This window comes from Vicia villosa, unplaced genomic scaffold (assembly GCF_029867415.1).
Source record: "Vicia villosa cultivar HV-30 ecotype Madison, WI unplaced genomic scaffold, Vvil1.0 ctg.000133F_1_1, whole genome shotgun sequence".
Taxonomy (NCBI): domain Eukaryota; kingdom Viridiplantae; phylum Streptophyta; class Magnoliopsida; order Fabales; family Fabaceae; genus Vicia; species Vicia villosa.
This window is the reverse complement of record NW_026705027.1, coordinates 899790-923362: the sequence shown is the minus strand read 5'-3', so window position 1 is coordinate 923362 and position 23573 is coordinate 899790. Positions and strand designations below refer to the sequence as shown.

General features: G+C 35.9%; 1 protein-coding gene across 1 annotated transcript; it reads right to left on the bottom strand.

Annotated features, from left to right (window-relative positions):
- Positions 1-219: 219 nt before the first annotated feature.
- Positions 220-21812, bottom strand: LOC131624535 (uncharacterized). Its single transcript, XM_058895491.1, has 5 exons — positions 21771-21812; positions 20153-20327; positions 18579-19761; positions 17815-18462; positions 220-1153 (listed from the first exon to the last, which is right to left on the bottom strand). The coding sequence occupies exons 1-5, from the start codon at positions 21810-21812 to the stop codon at positions 220-222; spliced, it is 2982 nt and encodes a 993-aa protein (XP_058751474.1).
- Positions 21813-23573: the final 1761 nt, after the last annotated feature.

Sequence of the window (23573 nt, the reverse complement as noted above, 5' to 3'; positions counted from 1 at the left end):
CCAATGGAAACAATCCATAGCAATTAGGGCATTATCCGTAATCAATCTACCTCGAACGAAAGCACTATGTTCTTCACTGATAATTGATGGCAGAATTGGTTTCATTCAATTTGCAATTACATTCGTGACAACTTTCATAACCACATTGCAGAGGCTAATAGGTCTGAATTCATGGGGGGAGCGAGGGTTTTTTAGCTTGGGGATTAAAGCAATAAAGGTTTAATTTATGGCGGAAGGGTCCCTTTGGTTGTTAAGAATATCTAAGGCAACAGCAGTGACATCACTTCCAACAATATTCCAATACTTTTGGAAAAAAAGAGCTGGCAGCCCATTAGAGCCTGGGGATTTTGTTGGGTGCATCTGAAATATAACTTCCCTGACATCGAGTTCAGAGAAAGGAGAGGCACAAACATAAAAGAAATTTTCAGAAATCTTTGCATTAACAAAGCTGCAGACCTCATCAATACCTTTAGGATTAGAGGATTTGAAGATCTCCAAAAAATAGTCGACAAGAATACGTTCACAATGTCTAGAACCTGAAAACCAATTAACGTTTCTATCTTTAAGCCTCTTGATTGCATTTGTTTTCCTTCTTTGATTTGCTTTGCTATGGAAGAATTTTGTGTTGCGATCTCCGTCCTTCAACCACATAGCTCTACTTCTTTGCCTCCAAATCGTTTCCTCAATGCCCAACAACTTCCCCCTCTGTTTCTCAAGATTTTTGAAGTTCTGAATCTCCTTCGGGTCTGCTGCCCATCTTTTTTTCTCCTTCAATAGGTACTCTAACCTTCGTATCTCCTTTGCCACACTCCCAGACCTGTATTCCTTGAGCAGAGTGGATAGTTCCTGCATCCCTTTTGTCTTGTGAGTAAAGGTATTGTCACCACACCTCCAAATCTGCTTGACCAAATCCTCACAACGAGGGTCCTTAGACCAAACCTCTTCAAAACGAAATAAATAGAATCTCTCTTCCCTATCCCCTTCCTTCTCAATAGAGATGTGGAGAGCCGCATGATCCGATCCATGACGAGGAAGATGAGTCACCTTCGTGTTAGGAAATTGTTCCTTGAAGGACTGCGATACAAAACTTCTGTCGAGTCTGCATTGGATGTTTTCTTCCCCTTGTCTTCCATTAGACCAAGTGAAAGGATACCTGTTATACCCCAAAATTTGCCCACATCTTTTTCAGAAAGAAGGCAACAGACTTCTATCTAAAAATTGAGAGTTTCATATAATCTTGGATTTTAATTCCTGATTTTATGAACACTCGGTTTTTAGAATATTTCTTATACGGTATTTTGGTTCGCTGTTGAATTTATTCTTACAAAAACGCCAAGTACTGTTTATCATTTCACACACGCTGTTTATTTGAGATTTATTTGCAGATAAATAGAACTGACGCAATTGGTACAGAATTAAATCTTTTTGCAGGCGCAAAGTCCGGGGATTCAGACTGTACTGGTAACAAGTAAATTATTATTAGTTTTTGTTTCCCACTAATTTTTGTACTATATTCTATTATTTTCAAAATCTTTTCCATTCTTTTCAAATCTCTTTCTTTCAAAATCAAATCCTAACTTTATTCTATACATCTCTCTTTTAAAACCCTACCATACACTTTCTTTCAAATCCTACTACCACTCAAATTTTCCTTTTTTGTACGGAATCACTTCATTCCCTAACGTCTCTATACTTCTTTTCACTCTATAAATACCTCTCATTTTTTTATAAAATTCTCACATCAAAGTTCAACTCATCTCTCAAATTTCTACTTCATATTCATTCTCTCTTCTTCCCCGGCAAAAATGGCGAAGTGGATGGATACGTGTTTTCTTATGGTCATCACCGTCGTGGTGGTGATCATGTCCTTTTTCTGTCTGCATAGTCCTGAAAAATGCGGACCTGGGTTGTTTATACTCCCAATCATCTATATGTTATTATTTATAGCATGGGTTATTAATCGTCATTCTTAAAGTTTGTCGTACTTTTGTTTTCAAATAATGTACCGTTTATTTGTTGTACTGTTCATTATATTATGTAATATTTGTACTGTCAGTATTAAATGTCGTATTATTTGTCGTACTGTAGTTTAATTATCCAGATAATATTTTGTGTGTTTTCTGCCAGTTAAATATTTATTTTTCTGTGCATTAAATATTTTTCAGGGTTATTATCGGTAGTTTTGTTCGCATACAGTATATTTTATTTATTTATCATGTCTGTGTTTTTCTAAAAACTCATGTAAATAAATTTTCACCATTAACATAACAAAAAAACAAAAAGAAAAAAAATTAACTTTAACTGTTACGTTAATGCCTGAACAGTCAGTTGACAGTCAAACCCGATGACAGTGCAATTCTCCGTGTTTTGTACCATCAATCAAATCAATCTTTTGCATTGCAAAATTCCAAGATTTTTGTTCTAGAAGTCTTCTGATAATCACATGATCAGCAGAGACTCAGCACTGCACAAAAATTAGGTACGCTTAACTGTCTCCTACACAAACAGTCCCTAACTAGGGTTTTTGTTTTTTTTCAGGAGAACAAGTTTTTTTGAGACCTCAAATGGATTTCATGGACCTCCATATATCTCAAAGTACCACCATACAAATTTTCAAACTTCAATTCGCTCAGACGCACAGCCAGCAGCTCAAACAGTCAACAGACGACCAGTTTGACCGAAAAGTCAACAGACAGTCAAAAATGAATTTTTTTGTCAACATCCATATTTTGTCAAAAGATTCATCCTTTGATCATTGGTTGATCATAATTCATCAGGGAAAGATCAAAAATCAACAAAACCCTAAGTTTCAAAATTAGGGTTTTCTACTAAAAAGTCAACTGAACTTTGACCGGTCATAACTCTCTCCTCGTTCATTCAAAAAATTCCAACCAAAGCTTGTTTTGAAGGAAATTCAATTATCTTTCAAATGCAATTGGTCCCATGGTCATTGGATTCACCATTTGAAAAATATGAGTTTAGACATTACAGGTCATTTTCAAAGTCAACAAAAAGTGGTTTTTTGTAAAAGGCCATAACATCAAGATAACTTCTCCAAATGAAAAAAAGTTTCCAAAGTAGCTTGTAGAGGACATCTTGAGGTTTCTAAAAAGTACAAGAACTCCTTCATATGATAAAAATTGAGGGATTTAGGCCTTGTTGAAGTTGGCTATATTTTGGGAAAATGCATGAAATAAACATTGATAAAAAATGTTTTTTTCCAAAAGGGTCCAAGTTTCCATGATCCAATCATGCTTCTAACAATGCTAAGGGCCTCCCAAGACCAACCTAAGGCCCATAGCATTTTTTTTCTTTTTTAGTTTAATTTTATTACATTTAAAATTAAATTGAAAAAGAAATGGTGCAAGATAATGTTATGTTGCTTTGATATTAAGCTAGAGCCCTCAAAATTGATTCAACTCTGCCCCAAAGAGATGGTACAGCAGGCCTAGAGCAAGAGGTTGAAGAAAATCAAGCCATGGTTGCTTGAATTCAAAGCTATATATTATTAAAAAAGGTCAAAAATTCAAAAAAGCAATCAATGCTTCTTAGCTTCAATTTGCAGCACTTCCTTGCTCATAAATAGCTCAAGACACTTCAACAACAAGGAGGACACGAAATATAGCAAGAGCATAACCAAGAAGTTCACAAAAATTCTCAAAAAATATCAAAGCTTTGTAATTTTCATTTTCTATATTCCAACCATTATCAATACAATATAATCATTCTAATCATCTCCTGGGACCTAATATAGTAAGTTGGGATCATTACTCATGGTTACATGTTCATAAAACTCATGCTTTGAAAGTTACATATTCATGCATTTTTTCTAACTTTCGTGTCTCATAATTAAACATGCTTTAATGCAAACTAACACTTCTAACAAGTTGCCAAGATGATTTAGGAAAGGTTTGAACACTTACATGCAAGTTTCCACGTAAGAATCCTCATGTACCATTATTGAGTTTTCAAGTATGTGAACATTCGAATACCATGTTCCATGCGTTTTTAGCCAAAACTAACGCCACCATCGTGTTCAGGAGGTCATTTTAAGTCGACCTGGGTGCCCCTTGTTTTGGTTCATGGTCGTTTTTGTAGGTTTTTAAAAGCATGGAAATCTGAAGAAAAATCCGCAGGAAAATCCGCAGGTAAGTTTGCAGGAAAATCCGCAGGTACCAAGGAAGAAGATGATGAATAGTAAAGTGGAAACTTTGACCAGCACGCGTGGCAGTTTCCTTCTTCCTCATTTGCCAGTCAGCCTGCGTGGGTCCCACGTTGCATTTTCAAATTCTGAATGATCACATGTTATCTCTCTATCCACGTGCACCATGTGTCTACCAATCTGAGCCATAGATCTCCACTAAAAACACATCCAGCGCACCAGATCATGCATGAACATCATACTCCCTCATAGATCAAGCACACTTGATCATTTATTTTATATTTTTCATTTTTTATTTAGTTTTCCTTATAAAATTAATTTAAAATGGTTTTAAAAAATCAAAAAATATAATAAAAATATTTTTAGGTTTATAAAATAATCTATTAATTTTTGACATAAAAATATTTTATTTTTCTTAATAATTAAAATATTTTGTTTAATTAATTAGTATATATTTATATATTTGCTTTTTAATTATTTAAACCAATCAAAAAATCAAAAAAAATTTGTTCTTTTTATTAAATTTAGTTTATATATTATAGACTAATTTTGTACATATATAGAATATTTTTCTCTTTAAGTTTTAATTATTTGTATAATTATTTGTATAATTATATGTTAATTTAACTTAATAATTTTCAAAACAACTTCAAAAATCCAAAAAAAAATAGTTTTTATTTTAAAATTAATTAACAAGCAATATGGATATATTTTAGACTTAATTTTTTAGGTTTAAATTTTATTTCTAATTCATAGCATTTTAATTAAATTAATTATGCATTAATTCTAATTAAGATCAACCATCCAAAAAAACAAAAATATTTCTTTTATCTTATTGCAATTTAAATTCCTAGATAAGTGTATAGGTTGTCAAATTCATGTAAATAGCGTAGTTTACATTTCCCGCACAATCGATGTAATAGCGTAGATTTACTTTCCGCATTTTACATTCCCGCATTTTAATTCCAGTACATATAAAACTGCGTGTATGTCAAAGATAAAAACCGAAGCGTTAGATCATTAACTTCAAAGATAAAAATATCTGAATCAAAAAACACAATCACACTTGCACCTCTTAGGGTAATCCCTCTGTTACTCTTTTTAAAAAAAAATCAAATTCTACTGTTTCAAATGCAAAATCGAACCTTTGTTTACATCCGGTAAAAGGAGAATTTTCTAAAGGAAATAGGAAAATACCTTATAAACTTAGGGTAGATCTCCTAATTGCTTGCTCAAATCAAAACAAACAAATGTCTCATATATCATTGTTTTTCAAAATAAAACTTTCAAAAAAGACAATACTTGGTATATATCCAAACAAGGATCATTACGAAGTTAATGTTCTTTTTTCAAAACATCCTTCGAAAGGTAAAACACTTTGTATACATCCGCACAAGGATCATTATAAAGTCAATTTACAAAATGAATTTTAAGACCACATACAAGCATTTCAAGGCAAGACAAATGATTCAAAACAAGTGAGCTAAGCAATTAAGAGCCCATGGATAACCATGGATACAAAGGGTGCTAACACCTTCCCTTTGTATAACCTACCCCCTTACCCAAAATCTCTTAAAGGTCTTTTTTCTGTTTCTTTTATAAACCTTTCCTTAATTGGATAAAATAAAAGTCGGTGGCGACTCTCTGATTTTCAAAATTCAAAAACAAAAGAAGAGTCAGTTCGTATCTCTCACACGAGAGGTAGTAAAAAAACCGAGTGCTTACAGAACTGTTTTCAAAAGGGGTTACCTTAGAGTTTAGATCACTTCGATGTTTTCAATTGCTTGTCTTGATTGTTCTATTTTTCAAAGGTTTGTTTGGGTATTTACTTGTGTGAAAGATTCTAACCCGAATCTCGAGATACCTTAAGTATGTGACAATAGACCAAGGAAACTGTACGGCATGTACCGATACGGTTAATCTGGTGGTCACCGTTAGTACGACACTTTGGTTTATACTGATAACCCTTGAAAACGATCAAGGAGTATGTTAGGCTTCCGAAATGTCATTAAACACTAATTTGTCTTAGAACCTTTAGTTGAACTTGACTTGTGGCCTATTAAGTGACTAGCTTTGAAATTGATCGAAGTTAGTTATCCTCGAGGAATATTTTGATCGGCCGTCCGAGTGCCGTATTGAGATGTTGTGTCCAAGGATCATAGAACCCGAATACTATTCTAGGACAGGTTTTAACCAACTCAACTTCAGTGGGGAGGGTATCACCTATCAACTTCATGCAAGCCTTTAAACCTAAGGCTATTGTTTGATTTGTTTGTGTGCCACATGTTTGACATCATGACATCATAAGCATCATAAACATATCATTTTCTCACTAATCATTTCAAGGATCGAAGAGTTTACCTTTGTTCTTTTGTTGCAGGTAATGGCTCCTGCTACCAGAAATTATATCCGGATCAACATCTCAACAGTACCGTCTGAACTTAAGGACTTAATATCAGAATTTCCCAGAAATGCTCAATTCACTGAAAAGAATGGTCACCTACTCCATTTGGTTACCTCAAAATTTGAAGAAGACATGATACGGGTCCTGTTCCAGTTCTTTGATCCCGAACATCATTGTTTTACATTCCCTGATTACCAGTTAGTACCCACTTTGGAAGAGTTCTCTGAACTGATTGGATTACCTGTTCGAGATCAATTACCTTTCACTGGTTTAGAAAAGGTTCCAAAACCTGACATCATTGCTGTTGCCTTACATTTGCGAAAGTCAGAAATTGAGTCCAATTGGGAAACAAAGAGTAGAGTCAAGGGTTTGCTTGCTAAGTTCTTAATGGAAAAGGCTCGATTACTACTAAAAAACAGAAGTTACCTAGCTTTTGAAGAAGTTGTGGCTCTTTTGATCTATGGTTTGGTTTTATTCCCTAATCCCGACCAGTTCATAAGTGTGCACATTATCAACATTTTCTTAACCCGTAACCCGGTACCTACTTTACTGGGAGACATTCTACATTCTCTACACACTCGTACCATGAAGAAACGAGGAACTCTTATGTGCTGTGTACCACTACTGGCTAGATGGTTTACATTACACCTTCCCCGATCAGTGTTGAGAAATGAACAAAGGATGCATTGGTCTCGCAGGATTATGTCTTTGTCTCATTCAGATATCCGGTGGAACAACTTCTTTCAAAGAGACATCACTATCATTGACCATTGTGGAGAGTACCCTAATGTGCCACTCCTTGGCATCAAAGGAGGCATCACTTATAACCCCTCTTTAGCTTTGCGCCAATTTGGATATGCACGAAGAAACGGTCCTCACGACATGATTATCCGTGGCATTGTGTTTGACTACGAAGATGATTCCCAAAGACATCGACAAAGGTTTATACATGCGTGGGGCAATGTCTATAAAGTAGAAAGCAATACTTTAGGACAATGGAACTCTATTCCTATGGGGCCTTACCTCAGATGGGTGCGTGCTCATGCTCAGAAGTTCATCATGCCATATCCTACTATTCTACCTATGACTATTGAGCTAGAAGTCGAAGGGGACGAACCTCGAGTTGTTCTACATCCGAACATGCCAACTGACCTGGAAGAGCTGCAGAAATCTTGGGTTCAACTAAGAGAAGAAAGAGACACCTTCAAAGCATACTGTCAAGACTATGAGTGGAAACTGTTGGAGCTCACCAGACAAATCCAGGAAGAACAGCAGATCAACACATTCCTGGGAGAAAAGAGAAAGCGTCCATGGGAGGCTTGAGGAATCCTTTATTTTATTTATTTTATTTTGTAAGCCCGAATAAAAGAAAAAAAAAAGAAGAAAAAAGAAAAAGAAAAAAGAAAAAAGAAAAAAGAAATAAATTGTTTGACTAATAAATGTTTGTTTCTCTTTTGTTTTAACAAATCTAAATTCTAAGATCCTTGAAAACATTGCATATGCATTTCATTCATAAACATTGCATAACAGGTTCACATGATGGGTTTCTCATCTCCTCGCTGTTTATTTCAGTCAGAAGAGATGGATTCCGAAACAAGTGTCAAGAATCTCGAAGCACAGAACGCCCAAGTTCAGGTAGCAATTCTGGAGCTAGCAAAGGGGCAACAAGAATTGAAAGCCCTGATAATCAAGAAGAAAAAGAAGCCCAAAGGATCTGTAGGTTTAAGTCACCTGGCAAGAAAGGTCAAAATCCCAGTCAAAAGGTCCAAAAAGGCGTCGATCCCTGAAATAGTCGGTGAAGGTGATCGAGAAGACAATCACAACAACCAGGGTTCTGCCAAACCCTCCCTCTCTTCTAACGAAGAAGATTATCATTCCGAAGACGAACAGGGTGATGACAAATACCAGCAGTTGGAAGAACGCATGAAAGCTATGGAGATACAAAAAATACCTGGTTTAGACTTCAAAGATCTTGGACTCGTCTCGGATATTGTTATTCCTCCAAAGTTCAAAGTTCCTGTCTTTGCAAAGTATGATGGAGTTTCTTGCCCAAAACTACATCTGAGGTCCTATGTAAGGAAGATACTACCTCATACAGCAGATAACAAATTGTGGATTCATTTCTTCCAGGAAAGTCTGTCGGGTACGCAACTCGAGTGGTACTAGCAACTGGAAAGTGCAAAAGTTCACACCTGGGAAGATTTGGCTGCTGCTTTCTACAAACAGTATCAATACAACGCTGATCTTGCACCAACCCGTACTCAACTGCGGGGCATGTCTATGGCACCAAAAGAAAGTTTCAAAGGGTATGCACAAAAATGGAGAGATCTAGCTGGAAGGGTTCAACCACCCTTATCTGATCGCGAGCTGGTCGACATGTTCATGGGCACTTTAACTGGCCCTTTCTACACTCATTTGCTGGGAAGCTCATCATCAGGTTTCACTGACTTGATATTAATTGGAGAGCGTGTCGAAAGCGGTATTCAAAGTGGAAAAATTCAAATAGGCTCCTCCTCTGGTATTACAAAGAGGCCCATCAGTGGGAGAAATGAAGTCAATACAATGCATAGTCAGAAAGGTCGCAAAAGTGAGCATCACCAATCTGTAGGGGCAGTTCTGATCTCCGCATCTGCACCTCAAAAAGATCAACCGCCAAAGTATACGCGTCGACCAGATGCACCAAGAAGAAATTTCACCAGAATCAATATGCCAATCTCTCAAGCATTGCAGCACTTGTTGAAAGCAAATCTGATCACATTGAAAGACCCTCCAAAACTTTGACTTCCCAGATGAAGACATTATGCTAGTTGCTGACTACGAACAACCAGGACCAGAGGAAGGACCCGAGCCAGGGTCCCGATGGACTATGGTTTTTGATGGAACTTCTAATGCACTTGGCAATGGCATCGGAGCTGTGATCATTTCCCCTGCAGGAGGTTATACACCATTCACTACCAGATTATGCTTCAACTGCACTAACAATATAGCTGAATATGAAGCATGTATTCTGGGTCTCAAAGCTGCAATCGATCTAAGAATCAAGTTCCTAGAGGTCTACGGAGACTCGGCGCTTGTAATTTATCAAGTCAAAGAGGAATGGGACACGAAGCACCCGAATCTAATTCCTTACAAAGAATATGTGCTGAGCTTGATTCCTTACTTTGAAGAAATCACTTTTGAACATATCCCGCACGAAGAAAATCAACTAGCTGACGCTCTAGCTACCATGTCATCTATGTTCAAAGTCAGGTGGGACAATGAGGCGCCAATGATCACCATTTACAGACAAGATAAACCAGCCTATTGCAATGAGATTGATACCGAAGGAATGGAAGAAAAACCATGGTTCCATGAGGTAAAAAGATATCTCGAAGCTCAGGAATACCCTGAAAGGGCATCCATTAACGATAGAAAGTTTCTAAGAAGATTTGCTGCTAAATTCTTTCTAAGTAATGGAATCCTGTACAAACGCAATCATGACTCGACTTTGCTTCGTTGTGTGAACAAGAAGGAAGCGGAACAAATTATGGAAGACATACACGATGGTGCTTTTGGTACTCATTCAAGTGGACATACAATGGCTAAAAAGATCTTAAGAGCAGGTTATTACTGGTCTACCATGGAGACAGACTGCCATCATCACTCTAGAACCTGTCACAAATGCCAGATATATGCCGACAAAATACATGTACCTCCAGTCCCGTTAAACGTCCTGACGGCTCCTTGGCCTTTTGCAATGTGGGGTATTGATATGATTGGAGAAATCAAGCCTACTGCCTCCAACGGACATCGTTTTATCCTGGTCGCTATCGATTACTTCACCAAATGGATAGAAGCAGCTTCATTTGCTTTAGTCACCAAGAATGTGGTGGCCCGATTTATCAAGCACAATCTCATTTGTCGGTATGGCATCCCTGAAAGGATCATCACAGACAATGGCACAAATTTAAACAACAGAATGATTACTGAACTCTGCACACAGTTCAAGATCAAACATCATAATTCCTCTCCATATCGACCAAAGATGAATGGCGCCGTGGAAGCTGCCAACAAGAACATCAAGAAGATCATACAAAAGATGACAGTAACTTACAAAGACTGGCATGAGATGTTACCTTTTGCTCTTCATGGTTATCGCACATCAGCGCGTACTTCAACAGGGGCAACTCCATTCTCTCTAGTCTATGGTATGGAGGCAGTTCTTCCAATTGAAATTCAGATTCCTTCCCTAAGGATTATGAAAGAAGCCGATCTAGAGGAAGATGATTGGATTTAGACTCGGTTGGACCAGATAAACTTGATTGATGAGAAGAGGCTCGCGGCTATTTGTCATGGTCAGTTGTACCAGAAGCGTATGATCAAAGCCTTCAACAAGAAAGTCAAAAGTCAGGCATACCAAACTGGTGACTTGGTTGTCAAACGTATCATCCTACCACAAGGTGTTCCCAGGGGCAAGTGGACTCCCACTTATGAGGGACCGTTTGTAATCAAGAAAGTATTCTCCGGCGGAGCCATGTTGCTTACCACTATGGATGGCGAGGATTTCCCACACCCTGTAAACGCGGACATAGTCAAAAAGTACTTCGCTTAAAGAAAAGCTCGCTAAGTTGAAAACTTGAAAGGGCAACTTAGGCAAAAATGAGCGTCTCGGTGGATTGAAAACCTGAAAGGGCGATCCAGGCAAAAATTAGAGACTAAAAAATAATTATCCCGGTAGGCTGAAAACCTGAAAAGGCAGCCTAGGCAAAAGTTGGGGAATAAAGCGTACGACTATGTCCCGTTTAGCTACCTACTCACCTTCAAAGTTTAACACATCAAAGGCACCAATCAGTCCAATCATTTTCTTCCAACAAGCGAGGGATGAGATACTCGAAGACAGATTGGCAATAGCAGAATTGAAACTTGACTGGATTGTTTTCACATAGCTATTTCTCTTTATAAATACTTTTCAAAGCTTTATGACAATTTCCTACTACTAGGATTTTTGTCTCCTTGTACTAATCCGCCTATTATGGTTCTTTTTCAAAAATCAATGCAGCTCATGCTCAAAATCAACGTTTTCACTTTTTTTGTTTTGAATACATAAACGTCTCAATGATAATTTTGAATGAACATATGCATTTGAATATGACTGATGTTTATAAGAAAAACAGGAATAGTATTCAGGTAATGTCCCAATCATCTGGACATCATCCCGAAACCAGCATCAGAAGAAAAGCTCCCCAACAGAGATGCATTTCTCAGCAAATTCCTCAATGATATTTTTCTCTCCAACAAAGTGATTCGAGAAATCTTATTCCCCAGCAGGGCTGTTCAAGATCACTATCCCCAGAAAGGGTGATCCTCCACACCAAGGCTTGGTCAAATAGTGCATCGGAGGATTATGCATCTTTCTCATTCCCATTCAAAGGGCATCAAAATCAGAACTTTCAAATTACCTTCATCCCCGAGCGGTAATCAAAGATCCCTCAACAGAGTACCCTGGTCCGTAAAAAGGTTCCCCAGCCGAGTATACTCGAACAAGATAGCAAAAATCATCAACGATCATAATGCTTTCGTTTCCAAAATAGCAAGCAGGGATTTATTTTCCCAACCAGAAGTTTGATACGCTCTAAGTTGCATAAGTCATACATCATACGCATATTCATACACATCATATAATGTTTCATGATAAACGCATACATAACATGCACATTTCTCATTTAGTTTGAGAATCTCAACATATACATTACATGCATCATAACATTGCATGTCACTAACTTGATTTTTTCAGGTGGACGAATATCCTCAGAAAAGTTATTCTCAATCACATGCAGTGTTCCCCTGAATTCTATTCAGACGAACATTCCTTTCAGATATAATCAAGCCAAAGATTCATTCTGAAGAGATCTCTCTTTCCAAAACTCCTATCAACTCAAAAAACAAGCAATATAGATCTAAGTCGATACCTTGGACGGTTCCTTAATGATCTACAATCAAAGATCTAAAGCTGATACCTCAGACGGTTCTAGAACGATCAACCTTCAAAATCTAAAGCGGATACCTCAGACGGTTCCACAACGATCAACCTTCAAAGATCTAAAGCTGATACCTCAGACGGTTCCTCATAGATCAACTTTCAAAATCTAAAGCGGAAAAACTTTGGACAGTTCCGTAACGATCATCCTCTAAGATTTAAAGCGGTAACCTCGGACGGTTCGGTAACGGTCAATGTAGAGGTTTTCAAATCCTTCATCAAGATATAATCAATGGATTCATTCTGATGAACAAACCATCAACACATTTTCCAGATGGCATCTGAAAGCCCATCTCAGGTAATGTTTTGATCTGCCAACAACATTTCTCAGACAACACTCAAATGCAATTTCCAACATCTCTTCCGGTGGAAGTAAGTGCAAATTTTCAGGGCATCTAAATATTCAATCATCTTCTACCATCAGATCCCAAACAGTCTCTTCAGGTTTAAGAAGATTGAATAGGGGCAACTGTTATACCCCAAAACTTGCCCACATCTTTTTCAGAAAGAAGGCAACAGACTTCTATCTAAAAATTGAGAGTTTCATATAATCTTGGATTTTATTTCCTGATTTTATGAACACTCGGTTTTTAGAATATTTCTTATACGGTATTTTGGTTCGCTGTTGAATTTATTCTTACACAAACGCCAAGTACTGTTTATCATTTCACACATGCTGTTTATTTGAGATTTACTTGCAGATAAATAGAACTGACGCAATTGGTACAGAATTAAATCTTTTTACAGGCGCAAAGTCCGGGGATTCAGACTGTACTGGTAACAAGTAAATTATTATTAGTTTTTGTTTCCCACTAATTTTTGTACTATATTCTATTATTTTCAAAATCTTTTCCTTTCTTTTCAAATCTCTTTCTTTCAAAATCAAATCCTAACTTTATTTTATACATCTCTCTTTTCAAACTTTACCATACACTTTCTTTCAAATCCTACTACCACTCAAATTTTCCTTTTTTGTACGGAATCACTTCATTCCCTAACGTCTCTATCCTTCTTTTCACTCTATAAATACCTCTCATTTTTTTTATAAAATTCTCACATCAAAGTTCAACTCATCTCTCAAATTTCTACTTCATATTCATTCTCTCTTCTTCCCCGGCAAAAATGGCGAAGTGGATGGATACGTGTTTTCTTATGGTCATCACCGTCGTGGTGGTGATCATGTCCTTTTTTTGTCTGCATAGTCCTGAAAAATGCGGACCTGGGTTGTTTATACTCCCAATCATCTATATGTTATTATTTATAGCATGGGTTATTAATCGTCATTCTTAAAGTTTGTCGTATCTTTTGTTTTCAAATAATGTACCGTTTATTTGTTGTACTGTTCATTATATTATGTAATATTTGTACTGTCAGTATTAATTGTCGTATTATTTGTTGTACTGTAGTTTAATTATCCAGATAATATTTTGTGTGTTTTCTGCCAGTTAAATATTTATTTTTTTGTGCATTAAATATTTTTCAGGGTTATTATCAGTAGTTTTGTTCGCATACAGTATATTTTCTTTATTTATCATGTCTGTGTTTTTCTAACAACTCATGTAAATAAATTTTCACCATTAACATAACAAAAAAACAAAAAGAAAAAAATTAACTTTAACTGTTGAATTTTCACTTTAACTGTTACGTTAATGCCTGAACAGTCAGTTGACAGTCAAACCCGCTGACAGTGCAATTCTCCGTGTTTTGTACCATCAATAAAATCAATCTTTTGCATTGCAAAATTCCAAGATTTTTGTTCTAGAAGTCTTCTGATAATCACATGATCAGCAGAGACTCCGCACTGCACAAAAATCAGGTACGCTTAACTGTCTCCTACACAAACAGTCCCTAACTAGGGTTTTTGTTTTTTTTCAGGAGAACAAGTTTTTTTGAGACCTCAAATGGATTTCATGGACCTCCATATATCTCAAATTACCACCATACAAATTTTCAAACTTCAATACGCTCAGACGCGCAGTCAGCAGCTCAAACAGTCAATAGACGACCAGTTTGACCGAAAAGTCAACAGACAGTCAAAAATGAAATTTTTTGTCAACGTCCATATTTTGTCAAAAGATTCATCATTTGATCATTGGTTGATCATAATTCATCAGGGAAAGATCAAAAATCAACAAAACCCTAAGTTTCAAAATTAGGGTTTTCTCCTAAAAAGTCAACTGAACTTTGACCGGCCATAACTCTCTCCTCGTTCATTCAAAAAATTCCAACCAAAGCTTGTTTTGAAGGAAATTCAATTATCTTTCAAATGCAATTGGTCCCATGGTCATTGGATTCAACATTTAAAAAATATGAGCTTAGACATTGCAGGTCAGTTTCAAAGTCAACAAAAAGTGGTTTTTTGTCAAAGGCCATAACATCAAGATAACTTCTCCAAATGGAAAAAAGTTTCCAAAGTAGCTTGTAGAGGACATCTTGAGGTTTCTAAAAAGTACAAGAACTCCTTCATATGATAAAAATTGAGGGATTTATGCCTTGTTGAAGTTGGATATATTTTGGGAAAATGCATGAAATCAACATTGATCAAAAATGTTTTTTTTTCCAAAAGGGGCCAAGTTTCCATGATCCATACATGCTTCTAACAATGCTAAGGGCCTCCCACGACCAACCTAAGGCCCATAGCATTTTTTTTCTTTTTTAGTTTAATTTTATTACATTTAAAATTAAATTGAAAAAGAAATGGTGCAAGATAATGTTATGTTGCTTTGATATTAAGCTAGAGCCCTCAAAATTGATTCAACTCTGCCCCAAAGAGATGGTACAGCAGGCCTAGAGCAAGAGGTTGAAGAAAATCAAGCCATGGTTGCTTGAATTCAAAGCTATATATTATTAAAAAAAGGTCAAAAATTCAACAAAGCAATCAATGCTTCTTAGCTTCAATTTGCAGCACTTCCTTGCTCATAAATAGCTCAAGACACTTCAACAACAAGGAGGACACGAAATATAGCAAGAGCATAACCAAGAAGTTCACAAAAATTCTCAAAAAATATCAAAGCTTTGTAATTTTCATTTTCTATATTCCACCCATTATCAATACAATATAATCATTCTAATCATCTCCTGGGACCTAATATAGTAAGTTAGGATCATTACTCATGGTTACATGTTCATAAAACTCATGCTTTGAAAGTTACATATTCATGCATTTTTTCTAACTTTCGTGTCTCATAATTAAACATGCTTTAATGCAAACTAACACTTCTAACAAGTTGCCAAGATGATTTAGGAAAGGTTTGAACACTTACATGCAAGTTTCCACGTAAGAATCCTCATGTACCATTATTGAGTTTTCAAGTATGTGAACATTCGAATACCATGTTCCATGCGTTTTTAGCCAAAACTAACGCCACCATCGTGTTCAGGAGGTCATTTTAAGTCGACCTGGGTGCCCCTTGTTTTGGTTCATGGCCGTTTTTGTAGGTTTTTAAAAGCATGGAAATCTGAAGAAAAATCCGCAGGAAAATCCGCAGGTAAGTTTGCAGGAAAATCCGCAGGTACCAAGGAAGAAGATGATGAATAGTAAAGTGGAAACTTTGACCAGCACGCGTGGCAGTTTCCTTCTTCATCATTTGCCAGTCAGCTTGCGTGGGTCCCACGTTGCATTTTCAAATTCTGAATGATCACATGTTATCTCTCTATCCACGTGCACCATGTGTCTACCAATCTGAGCCATAGATCTCCACTAAAAACACATCCAGCGCACCAGATCATGCATGAACATCATACTCCCTCATAGATCAAGCACACTTGATCATTTATTTTATATTTTTCATTTTTTATTTAGTTTTCCTTATAAAATTAATTTAAAATGGTTTTAAAAAATCAAAAAATGTAATAAAAATATTTTTAGGTTTATAAAATAATCTATTAATTTTTGACATAAAAATATTTTATTTTTCTTAATAATTAAAATATTTTGTTTAATTAATTAGTATATATTTATATATTTGCTTTTTAATTATTTCAACCAATCAAAAAATCAGAAAAAAATTTGTTCTTTTTATTAAATTTAGTTTATATATTATAGACTAATTTTGTACATATTTAGAATATTTTTCTCTTTAAGTTTTAATTATTTGTATAATTATTTGTATAATTATATGTTAATTTAACTTAATAATTTTCAAAACAACTTCAAAAATCCAAAAAAAATTAGTTTTTATTTTAAAATTAATTAACAAGCAATATGAACATATTTTAGACTTAATTTTTTAGGTTTAAATTTTATTTCTAATGCATAGCATTTTAATTAAATTAATTATGCATTAATTCTAATTAAAATCAACCATCCAAAAAAACAAAAATATTTCTTTTATCTTATTGCAATTTAAATTCCTAGATAAGTGTATAGGTTGTCAAATTCATGTAAATAGCGTAGTTTACATTTCCCGCACAATCGATGTAATAGCGTAGATTTACTTTCCGCATTTTACATTCCCGCATTTTAATTCCAGTACATATAAAACTGCGTGTATGTCAAAGATAAAAACCGAAGCGTTAGATCACTAACTTCAAAGATAAAAATATTTGAATCAAAAAACACAATCACACTTGCACCTCTTAGGGTAATCCCTCTGTTAATCTTTTTCAAAAAAAATCAAATTCTACTGTTTCAAATGCAAAATCGAACCTTTGTTTACATCCGGTAAAAGGAGAATTTTCTAAAGGAAATAGGAAAAGACCTTATAAACATAGGGTAAACCTCCTAATTGCTTGCTCAAATCAAAACAAACAAATGTCTCATATATCATTGTTTTTCAAAATAAAACTTTCAAAAAAGACAATACTTGGTATATATCCAAACAAGGATCATTACGAAGTTAACGTTCTTTTTTCAAAACATCCTTCGAAAGGTAAAACACTTTGTATACATCCGCACAAGGATCATTATAAAGTCAATTTACAAAATGAATTTTAAGACCACATACAAGCATTTCAAGGCAAGACAAATGATTCAAAACAAGTGAGCTAAGCAATTAAGAGCCCATGGATAACCATGGATACAAAGGGTGCTAACACCTTCCCTTTGTATAACCTACCCCCTTACCCAAAATCTCTTAAAGGTCTTTTTCTGTTTCTTTTATAAACCTTTCCTTAATTGGATAAAATAAAAGTCGGTGGCGACTCTCTGATTTTCAAAATTCAAAAACAAAAGAAGAGTCAGTTCGTATCTCTCACACGAGAGGTAGTAAAAAAACCGAGTGCTTACAATACCCCATAAAACCAACGTCCGTTAAACCACTTTGTTCAATTGCTTTCCTTCCCCAAGATAATTGAGATAGAGTTCTGCAATTTTCCCCCACCTTCTCAATGTCAAGAAGAATGTCATTAAAGTCACCAAACATAATCAGCAATTCTCCCAGGTCGTTGCACACCTTTTGCACCAACTGCCAAGTATGTCTTTTCAGATGTTCTTCCGGGAAGCCATAAATACCCACCAAAGCCCATGGATTGTCTTCCTCTCCTTCGCGACACAAACCCCCAATGTGATTTGGAGAATGTGAGACTATCTGGATATTGAGCTCCTCGACCCATAGCAAACATAAACCACCAACTCTGCCCCTTCCCGAACCTCTACAGTCAATGGAAAAAATATTGTTAAAACCAACTTTTGATCCAATCCTTTGCATCTCATCACTCTTTAGTCTAGTTTCCATTAGGAAAACTAGATGGGGTTTTTCAAGACGAATGAGCCTCATTAAGGCCCGAACTGCACGGCGGTGCCCCAAACCCCTGCAGTTCCAACTGATAGCCTTCATTGGGATAGGAGGTGTTGGTTCTCCAACGCCACCTCTGGTAGCTGTGAATTTGGAACTTCTACATTTGAAACCTGTTTCCTTTTCTTCTCCCCACTTCCGTAAGCTTCAATAGGACCTTCCGTTATCATCACAACGATCAGTTATCTCTTGCTATGGTCTAGTGTAATCTTTTTTTTCTGAGTGTCAGGTATTTTCTTAACACCTTTTTTCCTAACCCACTTCTTCCTCGTGTTTTGAAGATTTTTCAACCCCATCTCTTCTCCAGTCTCCTTGATCGAGAAGGCAACCGCTCCAAAGGATTCTGCTACCCTTTCTATCTCCAGCGTCTTTTGTTTATCCATTTCTGGATTCTTACTTCCCCCTATCTCCACTGGATTTTCCCCTGTAGTCTTTGCTTGCTGCACCTCAGGCTCTTCTCCCGTTCCTTGTATTTTTTGCTCGCATCTGCTCTGACCTGAGGATACATTAAATAAGCTTTTGCTGCAAGTACCTGAACTTGAATCACGTTTCTTCTGTTCCTCTCCCATCTTTGGTAGTGGTGAAGCTCGAAGCCACTGACCATATGAGAGATCTTTCTCTTCCAGTTCCTCACAGCCTTCCTCTGAGAGATCCTCCACTGCCTCGCAGTCCTTCATTTGATGCCCTAGTCTGCCACACACAAAACAGAAAATGGGGAGACGCTCGTATTTGAAGTGGACTCTCAAGTTCTTCTCCTTGAACTTGATAACTGTTTCTCCCTTTAGTGGCAGCTTCAGGTCCAGGATTACTTTGATTCGCAGAAACCTCCCATTCCGGCAAACTTCACGTAGGTCCATTTCTTCAAAGTTGCCTAATGTACTTCCAATCTTCTTCGCCATAGCTTCAGAGCGAAGCTTCAGGGGTAGCTCATAGATTCGGACCCAGAAGGATGCGAAATGCATGTTGATGTCAGATGGTTTTTCCTCTCCGGAGATACGATTCAACACAAGGAGCAATCTATCAAAACTCCATGGCCCATTTTTAATCACAAAATCCAAGTCCCTTTTTGTTGCAAACTTGAATAGGAACAGATTCTTTCCCAGATCTTGAGTCTCAACCTGGTTTTTGAGCTTCCAAGCGCTAATCATGGTGCTTTTGAAAGCTCTGACGTTAAAGCTACTATCGGTCCACAGCTTTCCCGCAAGTGTTCTCTGAAACAATTCCTCTTCACCTACTTCCTCCTCCGCCACCACCACCCCTTCTTCTTCCTCCTTAGAAAGTTGAATACTCCGCCACTTCTCCATCATGAAACCGTTCGACAGTATGGCCAAAAGGTTATAGTTAAATCCAGAAACCAAACTAGAACCCCAGCCACAGGGTGGAAAGAACCAGAAAAAACTGGGAAAGAAATCAGAGATCTGAATGAGAGAGCCACCACAAAACCCTAGTCGGAGGAAAAAAGAAACAGACACAAATGAAAGATTGTGAATTTTAAAATTCGAAATGTAGAACATTATTATCATTATCCCAAAACTGGATCCAACCAACAATAGTAACAATTGAACATTGTAAGGAGAGAGAAACAAACAAATATCAGAAAGAAAGTGAATGAAAATGCAATGGAAAGGATGAGAATGACTTACATTTAGAGTTTTGTGAAATATATTAGTTCAGTGTCCTCAACCCGATTAACCTCATTTCACTGAAAATAACCATCACATGTCATACAAAAAAAGGAAGGTCAATATAAATTCAACAGAGAAATTCATGGCAATTAGCAAGAAAAAAATAAAATCACGTCGGAATGAATCAAATAAAGATGAAATCAACCATACTATCTTCAGATCCATCGGAAGAACCACCACCGCCGCCGCCACTATCTTCATTGAATTCCGATTTGTTGTTGAGCGCACCAAATGGAGCCGTAACTCTATCCAGTCCCACCAATTTTTCACCACCAATCCTTCTCCGTCTGTCCGAGGGAATTTCCTCAGCACCTACCCATTTCTTCTACATCTAAAAATCAAATAAATTTAACAAAAAATCTCACTAAAGTTATCAAATTGAAACCAAATTAAGCTAAATCTAGAAAATACAAAACCATGAGAGAATGATAGAGAAGGGGGTTACCGTGGGGGGCTTCGCGGTGGCCGGTTCTGGTTCTTAGAAGCCATGTATGTTCGGAATTTGTGTTTTGAATTGAGGATGATGGAAGAAGAGAGTTTTGTTGAGGCAAAGAGGGAGATGAAAATCCTTCGACTAATTTTTGTGTCTGTATTCAAAAATCAAATCGTTGACAAACATGAAAAAAAGAAACAACAAATAAAACAAACCTACTATGGATGAAGTGATTGTTGTTACGGCAGAGAGGGAGATGAAATGTTAGAGTTCAAAGGTTTCGTTCTGAAGACAAAATAAATGATGGAATTGGAAAGGAATTTTGTGTATTTCTAATACAACATTGCGTTGAAAAGTAAGGAAGGAATCTCTTGAAAAATCAATTGACTACAGGAAGAATTAATTATTTTGAATGTAATAATTAGAGGTGTCAAATTACGATTAGAGATGTCATTCCCAAATGATATGTCATATATATATGTCATATATATATATATATATATATATATATATATATATATATATATATTAAGAAAAACTTTCTTGTATTTAGTAAATTTGAAACAAAATTAACCTAAAATTCGTTTGCGCATTTAATAATAAATTGAATAATTTATCCATCTTACTTATAAATATTTAAAACATAATAAAATAAATTGATATAATATAATTAAAAATAAAAACTATTTAATATATATTAATTCAATCATTCATTAATTTATATATTAAATTGTATTATAGTCATAATTAAAACCTATTAATTTCAGACAACACTTAAAATGAGAAAAATGTCAATACAAACATTTATATTATTAGTTTATATTCTCATACACTTGTTTTATTTTTATTCGGTATAACAATAATAAAAAGTTGCAAAATGTAAAGGTAGAATGAGTATCATTACTAATGGCAACAAAATTGTTAAAATATACTCCCTCCGTTTTTTATTATAAGTCGTTTTGGAAAAAAATTGTATTTAAATATAAGTCGCTTTACAATTCCAATAAATAATTAATGCTACTTTTCCTATTATATCCTTAAATATTTATTATTCTCTCTCCTTTCAAGTATATAAATTTATCTTCCACATGTCATTAATGAAGGATAATTTTGTAAAAATCTTCATAATTTCTCATTTTCATACAACAATTATTATTTTTCTTAATCTGTGTGAAAAATCTAAAATGACTTATAATAAAAAATGGAGGGAGTATTACATAATAAATTCTAATGTCTCATCAAATTGTTTAAATAAAAATTAAGACAACAATTTTAATAATTAAAAATAAATAAATAAGAGAAGAGAGAGAAAACATGGATTCTTCTCTCTCATACCACTTCATCGCCGTCCCATCCTTCACCATCGATTTTCATCATTATTAATTTCTCTCACCATAAAAACTCAATCAATTTGAAAATTGTGAATACAATCTCACTCGTTTCTTTGCCTTCATCATACTTCCACAAACCAAATTATCAAACATTAAACTATCATCATTTAATTTCAAAGTTTCCTCAAATACCCTAGAGTTCTAAAGCTAAATCAAATAACAATGGTATGCAGTTTTAAACAATGGTTATGGGTTTATTAGTCAGTGGAAGATGCCCACATATATTGATAATGAGAAAATGATGAAACGAAATGAAAATTTACAATCCAGAGTTAGTCTGGTGATTACAGAGTCCAGCGGAGCTCGAAAGTATTAGGTAGTGTCAAAATCTCTTTTCTTTCATGAACTACATCTTTCTTCTTCTTGCGGTAAATGTTGTTGTTGCTGTCAGTTCGATTGTGAGGAGTTTTCGCGATGCTTGTTGTTGAATTGTTTTACAAGTTTAATGAGATTGTGTGCTTCGGTTATGTTTCACAGAAGAGGTGATGAGCTTTGATGTATTTTACTGGTTCAAACTATTGAAATAGAGGAAATTGAAGGAAACTGTAAATGTGAATTATGATAGAAATAAATAGAGGGGAGGCTGAAAATGGTATGAATATCTGATTTCAGCACTAAATTATAGGTTGTACATTTGTGAGCATGTATATTTGGTTGATCGTTAAAATATTTAAATCTAACTATTGATATTAGATCCAAAATTAATAATTGCCGTATTAGAATCGAAATTAAAATTCCTGCATTTTACATTATTGCATGTTATATTCCTGTACTTTACTTTTCTGCAATTTACATGCTTTTATTTATGTTTCTTCGAAAGTTATATTAACTTGTATAACCAGTATTGTTTCAAGTGAACATTCATAAGATCGAATCACAAAACAAGTTTTCTCGAAGTCAGAACAGGCAAACATGAATCGAATCCTTTCAAAAGACATTTGTTTGACTATGTCCTAGGATCAATCTAGTCGATCCTGCGAGTAACCAAAGTATATTTTATAGTTTGGAGGACTAGCGGTTGTTTACCGGAAATCACCGTAAACAAATTGGCACGCCCAGTGGGACAGTGTCAAACAGATTGTTATTAATTGATTGTTTTGTTTTGTCTAGAAAATATCAAGACCTTGTATGAACCTTAGGAACGGTAAATTAACCAACAGTGCACAAACGATTCCTAAACGAAGGTACAACAAGAAAATGGTCAATGCGGCCAGTGGAGGGGGAAATTGAAGATCCCCCACAAGGGTCAGGAACAGTAGCGACAAATTCTATGCACGTTTCGACTTCTACTCAAGAGGTGCAGGCTATACCAGTTTCGACAGGATCTGAACCCATAGGTAGTTCCCAGGCGATACCCGAAAATACTACAGGGACAACAGGGACTATACCAGTTTCGAGTTCGACCACCGCGCCTCCATTCATCAGCGCAAGCGAGATACCACCTTTCTCGACAAACGCTGCAAGTCAGTTATTTTCCCCAGGACCATCATCGACTTTCGAAGGTTCGAGACCCAACAATCCATATGGAATGCCATATTCATATATGACAGGATTACGAGGACCAGGGCCTACATACAGTACAACTAACCCGACGACATTTTTGCGGAATGTCAGTTTGATAGGTCGAAGCGCACTGAATACTGGCTTCTCTGCCCAAGTACCCCCTTTTACCACAAATAGTCTGTTAGACGCTGGCCTTAGGATCTAGAGGGGGGGTGAATAGATCTTACACAGTTTTACGGAATTA

What these genes read in the sequence shown, in the direction of transcription:
- LOC131624535 (XM_058895491.1), bottom strand. Translation starts at nt 21,812, where the DNA reads ATGATGAAAATCGATGGTGAAGGATGGGACGGCGATGAAGTG. An exon ending in GATGGGACGGCGATGAAGTG is followed by an intron (nt 20,328 to 21,770) that starts GTATGAGAGAGA and finishes TTTTAGATGTAG; the next exon opens with AAGAAATGGGTAGGTGCTGA. An exon ending in CTTCAAAACACGAGGAAGAA is followed by an intron (nt 18,463 to 18,578) that starts GTGGGTTAGGAA and finishes GTCCTATTGAAG; the next exon opens with CTTACGGAAGTGGGGAGAAG.